Source organism: Rhinichthys klamathensis, unplaced genomic scaffold, assembly GCF_029890125.1.
Source record: "Rhinichthys klamathensis goyatoka isolate OS25496 unplaced genomic scaffold, OSU_Roscu_1.1 h1tg000554l_1, whole genome shotgun sequence".
NCBI lineage: Eukaryota > Metazoa > Chordata > Actinopteri > Cypriniformes > Leuciscidae > Rhinichthys > Rhinichthys klamathensis.
Genome location: NW_026607023.1, coordinates 4,300,739 through 4,319,512, shown reverse-complemented (window position 1 = coordinate 4,319,512; position 18,774 = coordinate 4,300,739). Strand labels below are relative to the sequence as shown.

The following is an 18,774-nucleotide window of genomic DNA, read 5'->3' as shown; positions in this document are numbered from 1 at the left end:
TTAGAAATGTTGGCCCATATTGATGGGATAGCATCTTGCAGTTGATGGAGATTTGTGGGATGCACATCGAGGGCACGAAGCTCCCCTTCCACCACATCCCAAAGATGCTCTATTGGGTTGAGATCTGGTGACTGTGGGGGCAATTTTAGTACAGTGAACTTATTGTCATGTTCAAGAAACCAATTTGAAATGATTCGAGCTTTGTGACATGGTGCATTATCCTGCTGGAAGTAGCCATCAGAGGATGGGTACATGGTGACCATAAAGGGATGGACATGGTCAGAAACAATGCTCAGGTAGGCCGTGGCATTTAAATGATGCCCAATTGGCACTAAGGGGCCTAAAGTGTGCCAAGAAAACATCCCCCACACCATTACACCACCACCACCAGCCTGCACAGTGGTAACAAGGCATGATGGATCCATGTTCTCATTCTGTTTACGCCAAATTCTGACTCTACCATCTGAATGTCTCAACAGAAATCGAGACTCATCAGACCAGGCAACATTTTTCCAGTCTTCAACTGTCCAATTTTGGTGGGCTCTTGCAAATTGTAGCCTCTTTTTCCTATTTGTAGTGGAGATGAGTGGTACCCGGTGGGGTCTTCTGCTGTTGTAGCCCATCCGCCTCAAGGTTGTGTGTGTTGTGGCTTCACAAATGCTTTGCTGCATACCTCGGTTGTAACGAGTGGTTATTTCAGTCAAAGTTGCTCTTTTATCAGCTTGAATCAGTCGGCCCATTCTCCTCTGACCTCTAGCATCAACAAAGGCATTTTTGCCCACAGGACTGCCGCATACTGGATGTTTTTCCCTTTTCACACCATTCTTTGTAAACCCTAGAAATGGTTGTGCGTGAATATCCCAGTAACTGAGCAGATTGTGAAATACTCAGACCGGCCCGTCTGGCACCAACAACCGTGCCATGCTCAAAATTGCTTAAATCACCTCTTTCCCATTCTGACATTCAGTTTGGAGTTCAGGAGATTGTCTTGACCAGGACCACACCCTTAAATGCATTGAAGCAACTACCATGTGATTGGTTGATTAGATAATTGCATTAATGAGAAATTGAACAGGTGTTCCTAATAATCCTTTAGGTGAGTGTATATGTAAATATAAGTTTTTACTTTATATGAGGATATTTCATATTTGTACATATATTAGATTTCCATATGGATAACTACATTAAATACATTACCTAATGTATTAACGTGTTACATTAGTTCTTTCGTTACAAAATATTCTTCTGGAGACCAGAGGCCTCATGTATAAAACTTGTATAGATTTCTCCTGTTGTGCGCACACACTACAAAACACAGATTTTGCATACTCAAGTAAATTCCCTTTATCAAGCCCAATTAATGGAAATTGTGCATACCTGCATTGCCACATTCTCCTCCCCGAAATAACCCATCCATGTTATACTGGCAAGTTAAACAGTACACGATAATATGGATTGTAAATGCCATCTGTGCCAACACATTACATTGCAAAATTTTTCTACTCAGTCTTGTTTAAAAAGAATATTATTCTCATTAATTTCCATTGGCAGATGAATTTATTTGTTGTAGGAATTCTGTTTATAACGAGAATATATTTTAAGATGTTTAAATATTTTTAGGGTAAACAGAACAGATATTTATTTTTGGATTTTTCTAAAATAATACATCAACGCGTCACTGACAGAACATTTAAAAATTAAACATTTTTTTCATAATGTTAAGAAAAAATAAGGAAGGCGTCATCATTAGGGTACTTTCTGTCTGCACACAACAGCATACCTGTGTGTGTCAGCGGTTATACATTTCATCAGACCTACTCAAACTGGGAAAAGGACTGCTTGACCACTGAATGAGTCGGGCAGTGTCTGTCTTTACTGTATGCTGTCTGCTAATCATGACATGTGCATTGCTCATCACTAGAACTTCAGGATAACGATTACTGGTCATTTTAAATGCTTAACTCAATACACAAGAGTGGCATATTTAATCTAAATGTGTGTCAAATTAAAAATGTTTTAAATCATTCTATTCCATTCAATACTACTTACTCACACACACCAGTAAAAGAACGCATGCGCATAGCCTAGTGTGCTTATGGTGAGCACATATTTACAGCAATTTTATTTATTTTTTATAAAACCCAATGTGCACATGGTAAATTGTTTATGCAAATTTCAAAAGTCCAAACTTCAAGTAGTCCATCAACAAATGTCAGACAAAAAATGCCAACAAAAACATCCAACATCAGACTGTTAGTAGTATTTCATTTGATGACACATTAGCACAGCAAGACTCAGAGACAGAAATTGGAGGAAAAAAGTCCCCGTCTCCGAGAAACCAAAGACATTTATTTGCTGCAGTTTAAATCAAGTATGCTGGTCCCTCTACACTGGGTGCTGTTGTTACTCCAAACCCAGGATGTAGTTGATGCCTTGTACCAGACCAATGATAACAGGCTGCCAGGCCACGAGGTAGCGCAGCCAGTCCAGCAGCTGTCCGTACATGACGTGTGGTCTCTCCCATCTAAAGACAGAGTTAAGGTGCTAAATTTGCTATTTAAAAACAAACAAAATGTGTGTCAAAATCATTTACACATTAAATAAGTTGAAACCTGACGTGAAACAGTAATGAGCTGCTGAATATACATTATTCCATGCAGACAGCTACTTATCAAATAAATACATAAACACAACTGGTTCTAAGCTATTCGCCTGATTGGAATAATATCAGTAGAATAATAACCTGGTTGGCAGACTTTTCTTATAGTTTCAGGAAAATGTTAATATAAGTTGTCAAAAGCAGTGAATATCACAGCTTTTACCCTAAATTGATATAACATTAGAACAGGAAATGTTTTCACAAAATTTGACCCTTATGTCTGAAGACAGAAGCAACAGCGTTTGGCCATTTGATGGCACTATAACAAAACATGAAAGTGACCCAAGAATTGCAATCATTGTCCATGAGGACAGTTGTGTATCTAGAAAAACATGGCTTCCATCAGCCAATCATATTTCAGCAGTTATTAGACAAAGTTAACAAGGTTAATAATTTTGCACAGAAAATTGAGCAAAAAAAAAAAAAAAAACCTGTGAAGGGATTCATGGCCCAGTTGTGTTTGTGGTTCTGGATGTTTTTTTTCCACTTTTTCCTCCTCAAAGTGAAACTTTGTCATGGCACCTTATTTAAACGATGTGCGATTGTTAGTCTGGGTAAGCTGTTGCTTAGGCTGTTTTCCAGATCCACGCTCCAGTTTTGGGATTTTGTTACTTTTCAGTAACGTACAGAAAACTGATATTTTGATTATGCGTTATTAATGTGATTCAATCATTTAAAAAATATCAGATGACTGTCATTAAGCACTTGGGTTGATTTGGGCCATTCGAAACCAAGCTGACGGTCGGTAACTGGCCAACAACGGGCCGTCGGTGAGCGTCTGTCGGGATAGTTTTTGCAGTCAGCTCTAGTCAGGCTCATGTCACTGGGGCCGGCGTTGAGAAAGATCACTCTGATTGGCTGTTCAGTTTAGCAAATGAGTCAGTGCACGAGAAGCGATAAAAAGCGAACAAAGAAGCCAAGATGGCATAGACAGAAGTCGGATCTAATTTTACGTTATCTTACCTGAGCATTCCAATACGCAAATATTTTCATAACAGCATGAGCCACCTGGAATGAAGTGATCATGATAGACATTCAAAATGCTGCTTTTTTAATGGTTTGTATCTGCAGACCTAGTTTTGGTTTCTCTTTTTGAATGACGAATATAGACTATTAATACCTGCTGATATAGACTGTTATTTCCTTACATGGAAAGTATGAGCCTACTTCTTTATAAGTTTCACATTTCATTTTTGATGAATGGAGGAGAGGACGCAGGCGTTGTTTGTTCGCCGCTTTTCCGCCCGTTATCTTTAATTGTGCTTACATATATTTTGTGCTTGTGCTATTTTTACGAGCTTTGTGCACTAGTTTGTTTTTAAACAAAGGTGCGCACTTTTTATACCAGTGGGAAACTTGGTAGCTAGACACCTAGCTGCTACCTGCTTCAGACGGCTTCCAGCTCACTATGGCGTTCAGATATTCCAGCTCGCAACTCCGACGACTTAACTTCGCAACCACACCTGGATTTAATATCCCCATCATTAAAGAACTTGGACTTATTCGCCGTCCTCGTTACATTCATAGAGGCTCCGGTCGAAAATTCGTCTTTCATAAACAGCCAAGCTGCTCTGCTACAAACATCCCATCTCTCTGGTCATCCGTCACATGTATGACGCGTCATCAGAGTACCGTCGCGCCAGCTACCATCAATACTGGAAATATCACGAGACCTCTGCACTCCAGTATGGCATCCTCGCACTTTCGGCTGGATACATTTCGTGGAGTGGATTCCAGTCTGCGTGGAGAAAATTTTAATGTTTTGCGACCCATACAAAGATTCACCCCACAGTCATTGGTCAAAATCAGGGGCGGACTTAACCATTAGGCAAAGGTCGGCAATTGCCTTGGGCCCCGAGCTACCTAGGGGCCCCCAAAAATGCCCCATTAAATTATGCTTAAGTTTATTTTTTTTTTTTTTTACTTTTCGCAAATTATATATTTCTAAAAAAACATTTGCGAAAAAAGGCATCAAATCATTAGTGTCGCAGACAGGAGGGGGCCCCCACCTCACTACATTGGACTATTCCATTATCTCACTTTCTGCGTGCGAAAGTGACAAGGCTGTAATGCGCCAAAAAACTGACGGAGAAAAATAAGTGATTAACAGACAGTGTACAGAGTGACAGACAGAGTGTACAGAGTAGTAGACAGAGTAAAAATGAAGCGAAGCTACCCAAGCGGTGCTGAAAAACCAGGAAGGGGGAGGAAAGCAAAACGTTTTTAGCAAAATTGCAGAAGGTAACAAACTTTTTTGTGATGCCCGCTGACCGAGGTCCAGAACTCTGTCATTTTTTTTACATTCAAAAATAAAATGTGTTCGCTCTCTGAATGATTAATTAGCCGTTTAAACCACCTCATATGAGTGTTTGCAATTCATGTTGCTGCGAGAAGCTAGCGCAGTGAACGGGGCTTGAGAGCGCGTTGTGAGAGAGGGCGCGCGTGCAGCCTCCGTGTTGCCAGATCCACCTAATAGAAAGGTGGCAGTAGTCTCCTGGACCGGTTTTTCTGATTTAATGTGACACTTTAGGAAGTTATTAAAGTGGAAAGTTGCATGTTAGGGTTAGTGATATATTAACCTTATTTCCAAAACACAAGCTTTGAACTTATTTCGGATTATTATTATTATTTTGTTTTGATTTTCGTAGCAATATCTGGCAACATTTTACTGTCGGCATTAATAAAAAAAAAGCTTATAGACAAACTGTAATTGCATAAAGCTACCACATTCGGTAAGACAAACGCAATGATCATCGTGATTATCTGTAAGAAATGTATAACACTATCAAAAACTATAGCATAATACAGATCTGTATGAATGAAATTTGCCAAATAACTTACTGGCCAGCAGGAAGACGGCTCATGCTGTTTAGTTAACCTTTCACAAAGTCATCATAAAAAAAATAATTAAAGCAGTGTTTCTCAAGTAATCTATTCAGTCAGCATATTTGTGTTTGATCTGTATGAATTACAGAAATATAAGACTTGCTAGACCTACTTTTTTTCTATATTTCTTTGCACAAAACTCTCCAGAAAGTGCCATTTAATGGTTTATTTTTTAAAAAATTAAATTGATTTTAATTTTCGTTCTCTTTTAAAGATCGGATGGGGGGCCCCATACTACCTTCGCCTTGGGCCCCCAATTTGCTAAAACCGCCACTGTTCAAAATCGAACTTTTCAACACTCAATCCATCAATAATAAATCCACATTGATTGAAGAACACATCAGGGAGAAAGGACTTGACTTCATGTGTCTGACGGAAACCTGGCATCAGCCAGAGGTTTACTCTGCCCTAAATGAAGCCTGTCCCCCCGGCTACAGTTATTTGGAGGCAGCTCGCAGCACTGGCCGCGGTGGTGGCCTAGCTGTCATTCACCGACAGGATCTAGAGCTGTCCCCCATTATACTGCCTGCAACATCTTCCTGCGAGTGTCTTGCATTTACATGTAAGCCCCCCTTTCCAATCAGGGCCGGCCCTGACCAATTTGCCGCCCTAGGCAAGATTTTACCTGGTGCCCCATGCATTACAGCCCATTTCACCCCATCATTGTGTTGGTGATTATTTAGTCATATATATATATATATATATATATATATATAGCAAGAGCATTACATCTAGCATTCAAGTCAAGTCCCCTTTATTTTTATATGGCGCTTTTTAGCCTACAATACAGATTATTTCAAGGCAGCTTTACAGTGATAACAGGAAAATAATGCAACAAAGTTTGCTTCTCCTGTACAGCAGATCTAGAAGAAAATAGTGTCATAATCAAGCTTAAGTATGTTCAGTGATGGTTTATTTTGTTGTAAAAAAATATTATTTATCTAATTTATATATAGCTTGCTCTGGATGTGATGTCATCGTCCAAATGTCATTCATGCACAAACTATTCATTGAGCACTAGCAAAAGTGTTTGTTTGGGAGTTGATGGCAGCAATCTTACACTAAATTATGGCACGGTTCATGTTTTCAACATGAATGAAACTGCAAAATGTCTTCTTTAATGTAAATTTTTTACATAAAACATAATAAACCTGTAGCCTATAAATATCGTTAATAATTTTGGCAAATAAATTTGAAAAAATGCCATATATCCCCCTTAAAACTGCACAACTGTATAGTAAAACTTTAATTAATAAAAGTGATAGTAAATGCGTCTAAAAAAGACTGACATGATTGTTACAAATCGCATTGTCTGGGGGCTCTGAAGAACTCAGAACTACTGTTAGCATAAAGTTATAAGGTAAAAATAACTGCCATTAAATTATAGTATCTTACTACTATGCAATTAGATAAACTGTTCATTCATTACATCACTTTACCTCTGTCTTTATCCCCTTGTGTCCTCTCCTCTTTGGCACTGTATCTATCGCAGGCTGTAATGCTAATTTAAATGTGTCATAAAAAAAATTCGGCCATCTGTCACAATGAGGTAACTTTCACCGTGTCTAGACCTGGCGCAAGCTGCCAGGCCCGTTTCTAGTGCTTGAGTGTGTTAAGCGCCCTCAAACGAAAGCAATGCTGTCTACATTGGATGCGGCGAGGGGCGACGCTACACAACAAATGACCAACAGTAAACTGATCGCGCGCGCTCTGTTTCTGACGCACTTCAAGCACTCGCTGGGCGGGGGAAGATTGATGCGCTGGACCGGAGTCGGGGGACTTAGTTAAGTTTTTGTGGAGTTGTTTTGCTTTATTTTGTAGTATTTCGAATTAATGGTTTTAAAATAGTATTAGTAAAAATAAAATTAAATTAAAAAAAATTCACTCGTTCACTCATTTTGGCGCCCCTATTGAGTGGTGGCGCCCTTAGCATTTGCCTATACCGCCTATGCCACGGGCCGGCCCTGTTTCCAATGACAGTTCTCCTTATCTACCGGCCCCCTAAACTCAGTTCTACTTTCATCCCGGAAATGTCTGATCTCCTTACAACACTCTGTACGACCTATGCAAATACAATAATCCTGGGAGATATAAATATTCATGTCGACACCCCCTCATGTCATCCCGCTGCTGATTTCCTTCAGCTACTAGACTCCCTCGATTTACAACAACATGTTGATGTCCCCACACATTCCAGGGGACACACACTCGATTTGGTCATCTCTAACTCCGCCCTCATTAGCAATCTACATGTTTATGATCTCGGTGTTTCAGATCACAAGGTTGTGTCAATGGAGCTGCCCTTTCCTTCACCCCACACCAAACCAAGGTGGCAGATCCATTATAGAAAGCTGAAAAACATCAATGCAGATGCCCTGGCCCAGGACCTTCAACATCTCTCCTCCGGATTTACTGACTTCGTTTCTGTAGCTGACTCCGTGGATTTCTACAACCAGTCCCTGAGCAGTCTTCTGGACCTCCACGCCCCCTTAATGTCCAGGTCAGTCTCATTCACGCGCTCTGCACCCTGGTACACCTCTGAGCTGCGAAAGATGAAGGCGGCTGGGCGTGTCCTTGAGCGGCGGCTAAAGGCCTCTGGACTGACTGTTCATAAACAGGCATACAGGGAGCAAAAGAGGGTATATGCAGAAGCTCTGAGGGACGCACGGTCCAGGTTTTATTCCACTATCATCAATAACAGACCTGGTAACTCCAAACAACTTTTTTCAACAATAAACCACCCTTACTCTCCCACCCTGAGACCACCGAAGAGAGGTGTAACATGCACATTACTTTTTTCAAACAAAAAGTTAATAACATCCGCTCCCACCTCTCCGCCACTGCTGTCCTGCCCCTCCCAACGGCCGACCCACCGTTTGAGATTGTCCAGCCCCTCTGTTCTTTCTCTGATGCCACACAGGAAGAAGTGGAGGATGTCATTAAAAACACCTGTGCCCTGGACCCTTTCCCTTCAGCCCTGCTGAAGGCCAACATCTCTGCCATTTCTCCATTTATCACAAAGATCATAAACCACTCCCTCCTGGTTGGTCATATCCCATCAACATTAAAGACTGCTGTCATCAGACCTCTATTAAAAAAACCCACTCTGGATCCAGAAGTTCTCTCCAACTACAGGCCCATTTCCAATCTTCCATTCCTATCAAAGGTTCTGGAAAAAACAGTTGCAGCTCAACTCCATGTTCATCTTAAACACAATAACTTGTTTGAAAAGTTTCAGTCTGGTTTCCGCCCTGGCCATAGCACAGAAACAGCCTTGGTCAGGATCACCAATGACCTCTTGATGGCAGCTGATACTGGTTCTCCCTCTCTACTCGTCCTACTAGACCTAACAGCTGCTTTTGATACAGTAGACCACAACATCCTCCTCCACTGCCTGCAATACACCATTGGACTCTCAGGAAATGTTCACAACTGGTTTAACTCTTACCTGAACGGCAGGACTGAGCATGTCGCCCTGGGCAAAGCCAAATCACACACTCATAATGTCACCTGCGGTGTCCCTCAGGGCTCTGTGCTGGGCCCCACACTCTTCTCCATTTACATGCTGCCTCTTGGCAAAGTCATTAGCAGACATGGTATATCATTCCATTGTTATGCTGATGACACACAGCTGTATCTCAGGACGACCCCCACTTCTTCTGCTCCCTTGCCAGCATCCACACTGAACACCTGCCTGGAGGAGATAGAGGCGTGGATGAAGCTCAATTTCCTACAGCTAAATAGTTCCAAAACGGAAGCCATCTTAATTGGCACACCACATCAGCTCCGCTTTTCCACCATCAGCAGTATCACTTTTTCGGGCCAAAACATCGCCCTTTCCACATCTGTCACCAATTTGGGTGTTAAAATGGACTCTCAACACCTTTGACACCCACATCAAACACCTCTGTAAGACATTATTTTATCATCTCAAGAACATTGCCAAACTCCGTCCGACACTTAACCTGGCAGATGCAGAGAAGCTCGTCCATGCCTTTGTGTCCTCCAGGCTGGACTATTGTAATGCACTCCTCATCGGGATCTCTGGCAAAAGCATCCAGAGACTACAATACATCCAGAACAGTGCTGCCAGGATCCTGATGAGGGTGCGCAAGCATGATCACATCACGCCCATCCTAAAATCTCTTCACTGGCTCCCTGTCCCACTCAGAATTGAATATAAGGTCTCCCTCCTCACCCACCAGTGCATTCATGGACATGCCCCCCTTTACCTACAGGAACTCCTCCAACACCAGAGCTCCTCACGCACTCTCCGGTCTGCAAACACAAACACCCTTTATGTCCCCAGAACCAAGCTCTGTAGCATGGGTGGTAGGGCCTTTTCATCGGCTGCTCCGAGGATGAAATGCCCTCCCTGATCACCTGAGGGCCCCACAGACTACAGATGTTTTTAAACAAAACCTAAAAACATATCTTTTAAAAAAAGCTTTTAAATAAAAAAGCATATTCTTACTTTTGTTTGTTTTTCACTCATTCATTTGTAAATCACAACTGAAGAACATTACAGACTGTTGATATTTTGATTATGTTGTCTTATTAATTTCTCAATGTTATACATTATTTTTTTGAGCTTGTTCTGCTGTTGTGAATCCTTAAATGTTGCATTTTTGAGCCAGGTGTGACACATGGGAGCTCGTTTTTTGTATTTTAGTTTATTTCTGTGCATCTCCTGAGTTGAGTGCACTGCCGTAGAGGTGTTTCTTAAGTCAAGTCAAGTCATCTTCATTTATATAGCGCTTTTAACAATGGATTGTTTCAAAGCAGCTTTACAGAGATAAACTGTTTGTTAGATTCCACGGCATCAGTATTTGGGTACTTGGAAGACTGGCATAGAAGACTAGGGAGTAGTTAGTTAGAGAGTGCTGTTAGTATTAGGTGGGGAGATATACAATTTGTGTGCCCAATTAGGCAGAATTATAATATTTTTTTGAAGACAGTTATACTTTTTGTCATTTAAAAAGATTTTAAAATGAGTGGTTCATTCATAAATGATTTAACTGACTTTATTTAATATTGCAAGAAACATTACTCTTCACGTTATTGAGGAGAATGTTTGGAAATAAAAGCAAACAATTGACTTATCAGACTGCAATGACTCGTTCAAACTGACCAAGAAGAAGAATTCCACAGAGTCAATCAACACCCAGGACCATAAAATCAGAAGACCTGCCGTTTTGGGCGTCATCCAGGCTGAGACAGACCAACTCCTAAACAAAGAATGCTTGTAAGAGATAACTATTAACCTGACAATAGTTAGGGAGTTTAACAAGACAAATGGGTTCGGAGATGGCCCATAAAGGATTAGTTCACTTCAAAATGTACTCACCCTCAAGTTGTTTCAAACTTTTGGGCATCAACTGTTTGGTTGCTGACATTCTTCAAAATATCTTCTTTTGTGTTCAGCAGAAGAAAGAAATCCATACAGGTTTGAAACAACTTGAGGGTGAGTAAATTATGACAGAATTTTAATTTTGAAGTGAACTAATCCTTTAAGACAAGGAAAATCATGAGTTAACGCCAAAGGGGGATGATTACCAAGACAGAGACCTAAAACAGACCTTCTTAAGACCTCGTGGTGACCTCTGGAACGCAGGACTGAAATCCTTTCTAAAATCCACAGACTACCTTTTTTACATATCAAATTGCATCAGATCATTAAAAAATTTTTAAACAATAATATTGTTTACTTTTTTGAAAACAGCTTTTCATTGATAGAAAATATTTATTGGAAAAAAATCCTATTGAAAAAAGAAGATTGGTTTCTTTCCATTTAAATTTGTTTTAACCTTCTCTCTACTCAGTGTAGACAGGTAGGCTATTGATGTGAAGCTTACGTCACTCTACTGAGACCAACACTTGGACATCACCACACTTCACTGTCGGTTTACAATCACTGAAAAGCTGTTTCACCACATATAGGCTTATATCCACACAGATCTCTTCTTCCCAGCGTGCCAACATGTCACAGACTACAAACCCCACTGCCCAAGGGGAAGATGTGGACGCCTGGCTCAGAAGCATTACAGACAGCCTCACATCCAAGACAAATGAACTGATATTATTTTTAATAATAATCATGATTCTGAGAAGATGCCCGACACGATTCAGGCCAGAACTACAACCATGAGGAGCTAGTCAAAATCACCAATTTCCTAATCCATGCCTTCACAGCCCAGCTGAAACTAAGGAGGTTTTCTTCCAAGTCTTTACGGTACATGGCCCCGTCCATCAGCCCCTCAATACGGTGAATTCGTATCCTGGCAATCCGGCCGTTCAGTGCTCATGTACCCGCAGAGAACAGCTTTATCTCGGCCAGTCCTTCGGGAATTAGCCGCTGGTTAAACATGCGTGGCCTGTGTTACGTAAAGGGTTTGAAATTAACACACGCCAATGCGGGGGAGACACTTTTGGCTTTTTATGAGATCTCTCGGCTCGATTTTCTCACAAATGTGTCCAGGCAGATTTTCTCACAAATCCAGTTGAGCAACTTCCTCTTCTAAAACAGTAGATGGCGCAAAGCTAGGGGATTCATTTAGCGCTAGTCTCCCTGGAGAAGCATCGATTTGGAACACGTGCTTGCCTTTGCCTACAGCTGAGGAAAATGAGCGGTGAACAGGTGAGTTTCTGTATTACTGTATCTATAATTAACCTTTTTGAGGTTTTCTTTAGCAAATTTTTTTGTAACATAAAAACACTCAAAGATGCAGCAATTCTGTCCCAAATGATTTAAACAGGGCAAATCCTTACCAGCCGGTTCTGAAATCATACCCCCGAACTCTTTTTGGAGGGAGAGAGAGATGCTTTTCGGCCGCTTGGTATCAGTCACGGCCGTGGCTTGAATATTCTGTAGATCGCGAGGCATGCTTTTGTTTTCCGTGTCGAGTGTTCGGTGTTGCTTTCTCTGAAAATGACACGTTCGTTTCGACAGGTTTTCGAAACTGGAAAGCAGCATTAGAACGTGACCGCGGTCTTCAAAAACATGCGTGCAGTCAAACTCATTTACAAGCCTCAACCTCATGCACAGAGTTTTGCCGCCGACAAGTGTCGGGGGAGACCGTAGCATGTTTGCTCGGCCCCCAACAGATAGAAAAGAAAAAAGTATGGCAGGTGTTGTGAAGTTTTTAGCAGTCAATGAGCAAATGAAACATGTGACGGTGAAGAAGTTTGCATAGCTGCGGGGCTTTTTGCCAAGTTGTTTAAATACACGTTGGAAAAAGATAAAGACCTCGCTGACATCACATCAGGTATCCCACTAAATGCAAAGTACACTTCCAAAACCATCCAGAATGAAGTGATTGAAATTTTGGCATCCATGGTTCTGAAAAAAATAAAACAGAAATATGACTGCTGATTTAGCAGCATTCTGTTTAAAAAGTGATGGCACAAGGGATCGGTGCAACACGGAAAATTTGTCCGTTATAATTCGTTTTGTGTGCAATGGTGTGCCAGAGGAACATCTCATTGGCTTGTTAGAACTCCAGCAGCTTGATGCAGATTACATCACTACTGAAATATTACAACACTTGTCTGAAACAGGATACAGTGCTGATAATATAATAAGCCAGTGTTATGATGGAGCATCAGTGATGAGCGGGGTGCGAGGTGGTGTTCAGGCTTTATTACAACAAAGGTTGGGCAGGCATATCCCCTACATCCACTGCTATAATCACCAGCTTCACCTCACTGTCATACATGCGATTCAAAGTGAACCTTGTGCCAAAAGATTCTTTGACTTGTCAGGCTCCCTGCACTCTTTTTTCAGGCATCATTTTGTCTCTCAGAGATACAGTTGCCCGTATCTCAAGAGACTGTTGGAAATCTGCTGGACAAGTCATTATGAAGTTACAAAATGTGTTGTGGATAATGAAGAAGTAATTTTATGTGAAGAAGGCAATGCATCAGTTGACCTTGCAAAAGAAGCCTCTGGGCTTCTCTCTCAGCTGAAGCGACGCCATTTTTTTAAAATTGGCAAATTTCTGATACATCTTCTCGCCTTTTTAAAACCAGCAAATAGCATCCATTTGCTGGTCTCACCATGTTGATTTGTGCAGTGCAGCTGAAGTTGTGCAGGGATGTCTTGGTGCACTGAAAAATCTCAGAGAAAATGACAATCAATTTCAGCAGTACTGCGCTGACATGTCTACTGTTGAGCCCTCACCAAAACGTCTAAGGACTGTGAATCCCTCCTATGGTGACTCTGTCATTTTTTCACCTAAGATGACAGATGTTCAACATACTAGATACAACTGTATCAGAGATAGAAAACAGGTTTTCCACGAAGAATTTGCAGCTGATGCAAGCCCTCTCAGGTTTAATGCCAAAATCTAACAAATTTCTTGACATCCATTTGCTTGAGCCTCTCTGTAGTCTTGCAGGGGTTGCAAAAAATGAACTACAGAATGAAATTCTTGTTGCCAGACCAATGCTGTCCAAAAAAATTCCATCTGATGCTGAATGTTCTGCTGTTTACAAACTCTTGCAGGAATACAAAGATGCATTTGCAGGTCTTCATAAATTGTATGTATCTGCTATGGTCATGGGTGTCTCTACTGCTTCATGTGAGAGCTCATTCTCTACTCTCGCAAGAATTTTGACACCATTCCGCCGAACAATGCTTCATGAGAGGAAAAAAAACCTTGTGCTTTTAGCTCATGAAAAAGCAATAACACATGAGCTGGACATGGATGAGTTTGTAACAGAATTCTCTAAAATGAGTAGAAAGCTAATGCTGTAAATAGTATAGTTATATGAGTAGATCTTTGTCAAGACCTGCCCTGTTTTCCTCAAATCTAAAGTTACTAAACTGATACAAGATCTGTTGTGTGGTAAAAAAAAAAAGAGAAAAAGATTCTAAATATAGACCTACCTAAGATTGTAAAAATAAAAATGTAAATAATAACAATGGCCAAAAATCTGTAATGTTATACTATATTAACAGACGTGAGGATAATTCTTAAGAAAAACTGAATTTCAGATAAAATTAACATTTTTAGTTTGTTTGTTTTAGTTGATATAAATAGTTATTTTAAAATACCTGCCCTTTTTAAAAAAAAAAAAAATCTAGTTATTTAATTGATACAAGGGATCTATTAAGGGGTCAAAACAATATTACAAATGCAAAAAGAGAGAATGTAAAAATAAACATGTTTATATTACTAAATAGTTAAAAAAAGAAGAAGAACATGTTAACATTTCTAGTTAGTAACAAGTTTGTTTTAGTTGATGTAAATAGTTATTTTAAAATACCTCCCCTTTTTATCAAATCTATAGTTACTTAATTGATACAAGATCTGTTAAGAGGTCAAAAAAATATTACAAATCAAAAAGAGAGAATGTAAAAATAAACATGTTAAACATGTTTATCTATCTATCTATCTATCTATCTATCTATCTATCTATCTATCTATCTATCTATCTATCTATCTATCTATCTATCTATATATCTATCTATCTATCTATATATATATATATAGATATAAAGTTACTAAATAGTTCCAAAATATATACAAAAAATATTAAAAATGAAGAACATGTTCACATTTTTAGTTAGTAACAAGTTTGTTTTAGTTGATGTAAAGTTATTTTAAAAGATCTGCTCCTTTTTATCAAATCTATAGTTACTTAATTGATACAAGATCTGTTAAGAGGTCAAAAAAATATTACAAATGCAAAAAGAGAGAATGTTAAAATAAACATGTTAAACATGTTGATATTTTGGAATAGTTCCAAAATATGTACAAAAATATTAAAAATGAAGAAAACACAAACACAACAATAACAAACAAACAATAACAATTAACAATTGCCTTAAATGCATGATATTAAAATTATATCAACAGACATGTGAGACTAAAGTATTATTCAACCCTCAAAGTGCATTTTGGGTATTCTCTAGCTGTTGAGTGTTCATTGGTTGTACACTCGTTATTGCGGTGCATTGTGGGATTGAATGAGTGCACTCGATAACGTCCACAATGGCTTCTGACACCACTACAAATGGCTGTCCCCTTAAGCAGTGCCCAATTTAAGGGTATTTTGGATACAGCCCTCGTCACTGTTTATTGGGATGGGTACTTCTCTTACAGCCTTCTAATTTGAGAATCAAACAAATTAAAGAGGCTGACAATGTGTGGTCCTGTACTGTACTGTTAGTTTTATGCTATTTTATGTATAGCACTTTTGTGCGGATGTTAGGCGGGGCTGCTGATAAGCTGCAGATCTACACTGCAGTTTTGAAATTCTGTTTCTTTTTAGCATCCATACATTTTCCTACACTCAAGTTCAAGTATTTGTATAGCACATTTAAAAGACAACCATAGTTGACCAAAATGCTTTTAATTTCAGGATAAAACAAATACACAAAACAAACACAGTAGAGAATGTCACAGTATCAAAACTCAACTCGAAATGAAGGCTAAATAATACAGGTGGGTCTTAAGCAACGACTTGAAAATTTCAGCTGTCCGAGCTGTTCTTATATGAACAGGTAGACTATTCCCAGAGGTTAGGAGCAGCCACTGAGAAGGCTTGGTCACCTTTACTTTTGAACCTGGATCTTGGAACATCGAGGAGCATCTGATTGGACGACCTCAGTGCTTTGACAGGAGTGCGGACGTGTAAAAGCTCTGATAAATAAGGCGGCGCCAACCCATTTAAAATCTTAAAAACAATCAATAAAATCTTAAAAATCAATCCTGAAGCAGACAGGAAGCCAGTGGAGCGAGGCTATAACTGGGGTAATGTGCTCACGCTTTTTAGTCCCAGTTAAGAGCCGAGCTGCTGCATTCTGGACTAACTGTAAGAGATAAAGAGATGACTGATCCAATCCAACATATAAAGAGTTACAGTAGTCTAGTTCAGATGTAATAAAAGCATGAAATACTCTTTCAAAATCCTTGTGCGACAGGTAGGGCTTGACTTTAGCCAACAGTCTCAGCTGGAAGAAACTGGCTTTTACAACAGAAATAATAAATTTTTCAAATTTAAAAGCACTGTGTCACATGTCTGTCCTGTCTTGGTTATGCACTTGAGTGTTTTGTTATGTTGGGCCATGTGCTCTTGTTTTTGTCTGGTCCCTCCCCCTTGTTATCTGATTATTGGTTTATTTGTCCCACCTGTTATCCTCGTTACCCACCTTATTTGCCTTCCTTTTTAAGTCTCCTCTTGTTTGCTGTCTTTGTCGGATCTTTGTCTTTTGTCACCCCGGTTTCCCTGTGATGGTCGTCATGTTCTTAGTCAGTATTGGTTCTCCTAGTTCAGTGTTGTTTTATGTTTCATTTATTGTGTTTTCCCCTTTGTGGGTTTTTGCTTTGTGTTTTGTTTTATTTAGTTAATAAATCATCCCTTCACTGCACTTGAGTCCTCCTCTCCACTTTTGTAAATTGTATCGTGACAGAAAGATCCGACCACTTGAGGACTCAGCAGAATGGAGGATGAGGAGTTTGACTGGGCGAATCTGGATGACAATTATATGGATGACGATTACTTGGATTGACCGGATTACACCATCGCCACATTTGGGTCAACCCAATTTTCGTCCACCTATGGTGACAGAAGGACTCCGCCTAACCCTGGGTCCAGCGGGGGGTTTTCGAGATTCTCTTCCCCAGCCACGGAGCAGGAGAGGAGAGATTTTCGGGGGACTCGCCTGATCATTTTTCGAGGGACCCGGGGAGGTTGTAAGGGAGGACGAGAGGGTCGAGAAGTGGTTCAACACCACGCTCCATCCGGGGCCCTCTTTGATTCCGGGCCATTGAAGGACAGCTCAGGACTTACTTCTCGCCGTCACGGACGGAGGAGGAGGAAATGCCCGTCTGCCCAACGAGAGACTGTTTACGTCCCATCTGCCCAGCGAGAGACTGATCACATTCTGTCTGTTCCAGAGGCGGAGCCAGTGCCTGTTCCTGAGCCGGAGGCGGAGCCAGTGCCTGTTCCTGTTCCTGAGCCGGAGGCAGAGCCAGTGCCTGTTCCTGAGCCGGAGGCAGAGGCAGAGCCAGTGCCTGTTCCTGAGCCGGAGGCAGAGGCAGAGCCAGTGCCTGTTCCTGAGCCGGAGGCAGAGGCAGAGCCAGTGCCTGTTCCTGAGCCGGAGGCAGAGGCAGAGCCAGTGCCTGTTCCTGAGCCGGAGGCAGAGGCAGAGCCAGTGCCTGTTCCTGAGCCGGAGGCAGAGGCAGAGCCAGTGCCTGTTCCTGAGCCGGAGGCAGAGGCAGAGCCAGTGCCTGTTCCTGAGCCGGAGGCAGAGCCAGTGCCTGTTCCTGAGCCGGAGGCAGAGCCAGTGCCTGTTCCTGAGCCGGAGCCCATGTCGGTTCCGGACCCAGTGTTTGTGTCTGTGATTGTGTCTGTCCTTGTGACTGTTTCTGTCCTAGTGTCTGTTCCTGAGCCAATGCCTGTTCCAGAGGCAGAGCCAATTCCGGTTCCAGAGCCGGAGGCAGAGCCAATGCCTGTTCCAGAGCCGGAGGCAGAGCCAGTGCCTGTTCCTGAGCCGGAGGCAGAGCCAATGCCTGTCCCTGAGCCGGTGTCTGTCCCTGAGCCGGTGTCTGTCCCTGAGCCGGTGTCTGTCCCTGAGCCGGTGTCTGTCCCTGAGCCGGTGTCTGTCCCTGAGCCGGTGTCTGTTGTCGAGCCGGTGTCGGGTACTGAGAGGGCTTCACCACCCTGGCCGTCAGAGGGGCCTGCTCCGCCCTGGCCGTCAGAGGGGCCTGCTCCGCCCTGGCCGTCAGAGGGGCCTGCTCCGCCCTGGCCGCCCGAGACGTCTTCACCGCCCTGGCCGCCCGAGACGTCTTCACCGCCCTGGCCGCCCGAGACGTCTTCACCGCCATGGCCGCCCGAGACGTCTTCACCGCCCTGGCCGCCCGAGACGTCTTCACCGCCCTGGCCGCCCGAGGGGTCTTCACCGCCCTGGCCGCCCGAGGGGTCTTCACCGCCCTGGCCGCCCGAGGGGTCTTCACCGCCCTGGCCGCCCGAGGGGTCTTCACCGCCCTGGCCGCCCGAGGGGTCTTCACCGCCCTGGCCGCCCGAGGGGTCTTCACCGCCCTGGCCGCCCGAGGGGTCTTCACCGCCCTGGCCGCCCGAGGGGTCTTCACCGCCCTGGCCGCCCGAGGGGTCTTCACCGCCCTGGCCGCCCGAGGGGTCTTCACCGCCCTGGCCGCCAGATGGACTCTCTGTTTTGCCCTGGTCTGTCAGTCCCGCCCTGGTCTGTCCCTCCCGTCCCTCCC

The 18,774-nt window shown here is 42.2% G+C and overlaps 1 protein-coding gene across 2 annotated transcripts in view; it reads right to left on the bottom strand.

The window, feature by feature from the left end:
• Positions 1 to 2,090: 2,090 nt before the first annotated feature.
• rnf121 (ring finger protein 121) overlaps positions 2,091 to 18,774 on the bottom strand; it is a 227,693-nt gene continuing 211,009 nt past the window's right edge. For both annotated transcript variants that reach the window (XM_056239150.1, XM_056239151.1), the window contains one exon: positions 2,091 to 2,524. In XM_056239150.1, coding sequence (XP_056095125.1) covers positions 2,404 to 2,524 — 121 coding nt within the window. In that variant the 3' untranslated portion in view covers positions 2,091 to 2,403. The remainder of the gene's footprint in view (positions 2,525 to 18,774) is intronic.